The 2124-nt window shown below is 50.3% G+C and overlaps 1 pseudogene across 1 annotated transcript; it reads left to right on the forward strand.

The window, feature by feature from the left end:
• The first annotated feature begins 251 nt into the window (after positions 1 to 251).
• On the forward strand, positions 252 to 1910 carry TEOVI_000754300:pseudogene (annotated as a pseudogene). Its single transcript has one exon. A coding segment is annotated over exon 1 (1659 nt).
• Positions 1911 to 2124: the final 214 nt, after the last annotated feature.

The raw sequence follows: 2124 nt of genomic DNA on the forward strand, positions 1-2124 counted from the left end.
CAGCCCCTCAAGTAAGGAGTGTGCCATAACTCACCGAATACTCTGCTCTGGATACGACACCGTACGAGACCTCCGTATAGCGTACTACAAGCACACGCTCACACCATATATAAACGTACGGAAACGCAAAGCATTTGATTTACCAAAAGAGAAGGGGGCGAAAAAAAAAATAGTTAAAGGTTGTGGTTGTTTGCACGTGGTGTGCGCTGCGGCACTGAGCCATCGTGAGTCTTTTACCTTTTTTTTTCTACATGGCAGTTGATCGTATCGGAAACGAGGAGGGCACTACTAAACGGAAAGGGCATGGGTTGCTGTGCCTTCCTGCTGGTGTGATTAAGGAAGTGCTTTCCTTCCTCCCAGCGACGATAACAGTGCGGGTTATGACCTTTGTTGCGCCTCGGTTTGCATACATTACAAGGAGTGATATACATTGGATGAGCGTGTGGAACGCATACATAAATGAGTGCACTAGTCGATACTCGCAGAGTGGCCCATTATCTCATCGAAAGGACCGTTTAGAAATGTTGTGCGCGAGCGGGAAAAGTTATAGCGGGCCGATAATACTTCTCGCGTCGGTGCCGAAGCGGGCGCTACCGAACACGCGTGTCACTAGCAGAGGAAGTGGAAAAATAGCACTAGTGGAATGGCGAGACGACCCCAACAGTGAGAAAGAAGGGGGAAAGTGCGACTGCGTGGTGCACCTTATCTTACCAATCAGGTCACTGCCATCACTGTCTGGTAGTCCGGTCATCGCATCTACTGAGCGCATGGCTGCCCTCCGAATTTCAAGGGTGGAGGATCGCGAAGGGAATGAGGTCGACCATCCTAACGACGGCGAGCACAATAGTTTAGGTGTTGGTGTATGCAATACGATGCTGTTACGTAAGGCACTGTGTTTCCTCCACGGTAACAACAGTAACATGCTATTTATTAGGCCAATGATCGACGGGCTGCATGCTGTACGACTTCTCTTTTTCTCTTCCAAACAATCTAGCCTCGACCGGCGCGAGGGCACAGCTGAGGAACAGGAAGCGACAATTGTTGAGTTCATCAACGCTGTTGCATACGCATTGGAGTGCTGCACTTCTCGAAAAGCGTTAGCGCCGGCGGGGACAGCTCGCTTGGCGACGCTGTATTTGGAGACGGGTTCGGAATCTGTCTTCACGATCGGAAATGACGCTGCAACCGTTGCTGAAAATGCGATCGCCGTAGAAGCTGCCGAAACGGCATCTGGCGGCAGCAACGATGGTATATTTTTCTCTCTATTTGACTCACAACCTTCGGAAAAACCGGAAGCCGGTGCGAACGGGCTACGGTACAGCAGTGTGAGCACCCAAGTGTATCTTTTCCTTCTTCAGCACGTCAGCTTCTCGGACGTGCACGTGCATGTCTTGGAGAACGAGCGAAAGTGTGCAGTGTGTAGCAGGGTACTGAGTCCAACAGGACGTGCGGTAGAGTTCCGCTTTTTCTATTCATTGTTTCTTGGTGGCTATCCTCGTTTCTTCGCTAAGATGGTTTTTGCTGAGGCCGATCTCCCACGCACGCGGATCCAACAGGTCTTCGAGCGTAACTGTAGTCGATATGTGCCAACTTCAGCGACTGATTATTCGTCTAACGAAGAGGATGAAAATGAGGAAGAAACGTTACCAATGCTGTGTAATTCGTTCTGTGGGGGATACGGGCGGGTGGAAGTGGACATAAAACCAACCATATCACGAGATGGTTTTGAACGGCTGCGTGAGGCGCTTGGCTTATCCGCTGCAGTTCTTCCCATGCCAATGCTTTGGAATGTTGTGATGTTGGCAACCGGTGTGGGTGGTGTGGTACTGCGTGAGCAGCAGTCGTGTTTCGCATCCTACTACAGGACGTCATTCGCCGCCGCCTTTGAGCAGGAGTTTGAGTCCAGTTGAGTTTACGAGTGAGTGAAGGTAAAAAAAATTGCGGATGGGTGTGGGTGTGGGTGTTTATTGTACGTTAAGCGTTAGTGCAGAGCATATTGCTTGTGTCGCGCCGCTGGTACCCAGTGTCCACGGGAAAAGGAGACGCCACGACCAACTGTACGCATAGACACATCTGGAACTACTGCGTTTGCATTTGTAAATAGGTGAGATGTCGAATATATGT

Source organism: Trypanosoma equiperdum, assembly GCF_001457755.1.
Source record: "Trypanosoma equiperdum strain OVI genome assembly, contig: ctg_1053, whole genome shotgun sequence".
Lineage (NCBI taxonomy): Eukaryota > Euglenozoa > Kinetoplastea > Trypanosomatida > Trypanosomatidae > Trypanosoma > Trypanosoma equiperdum.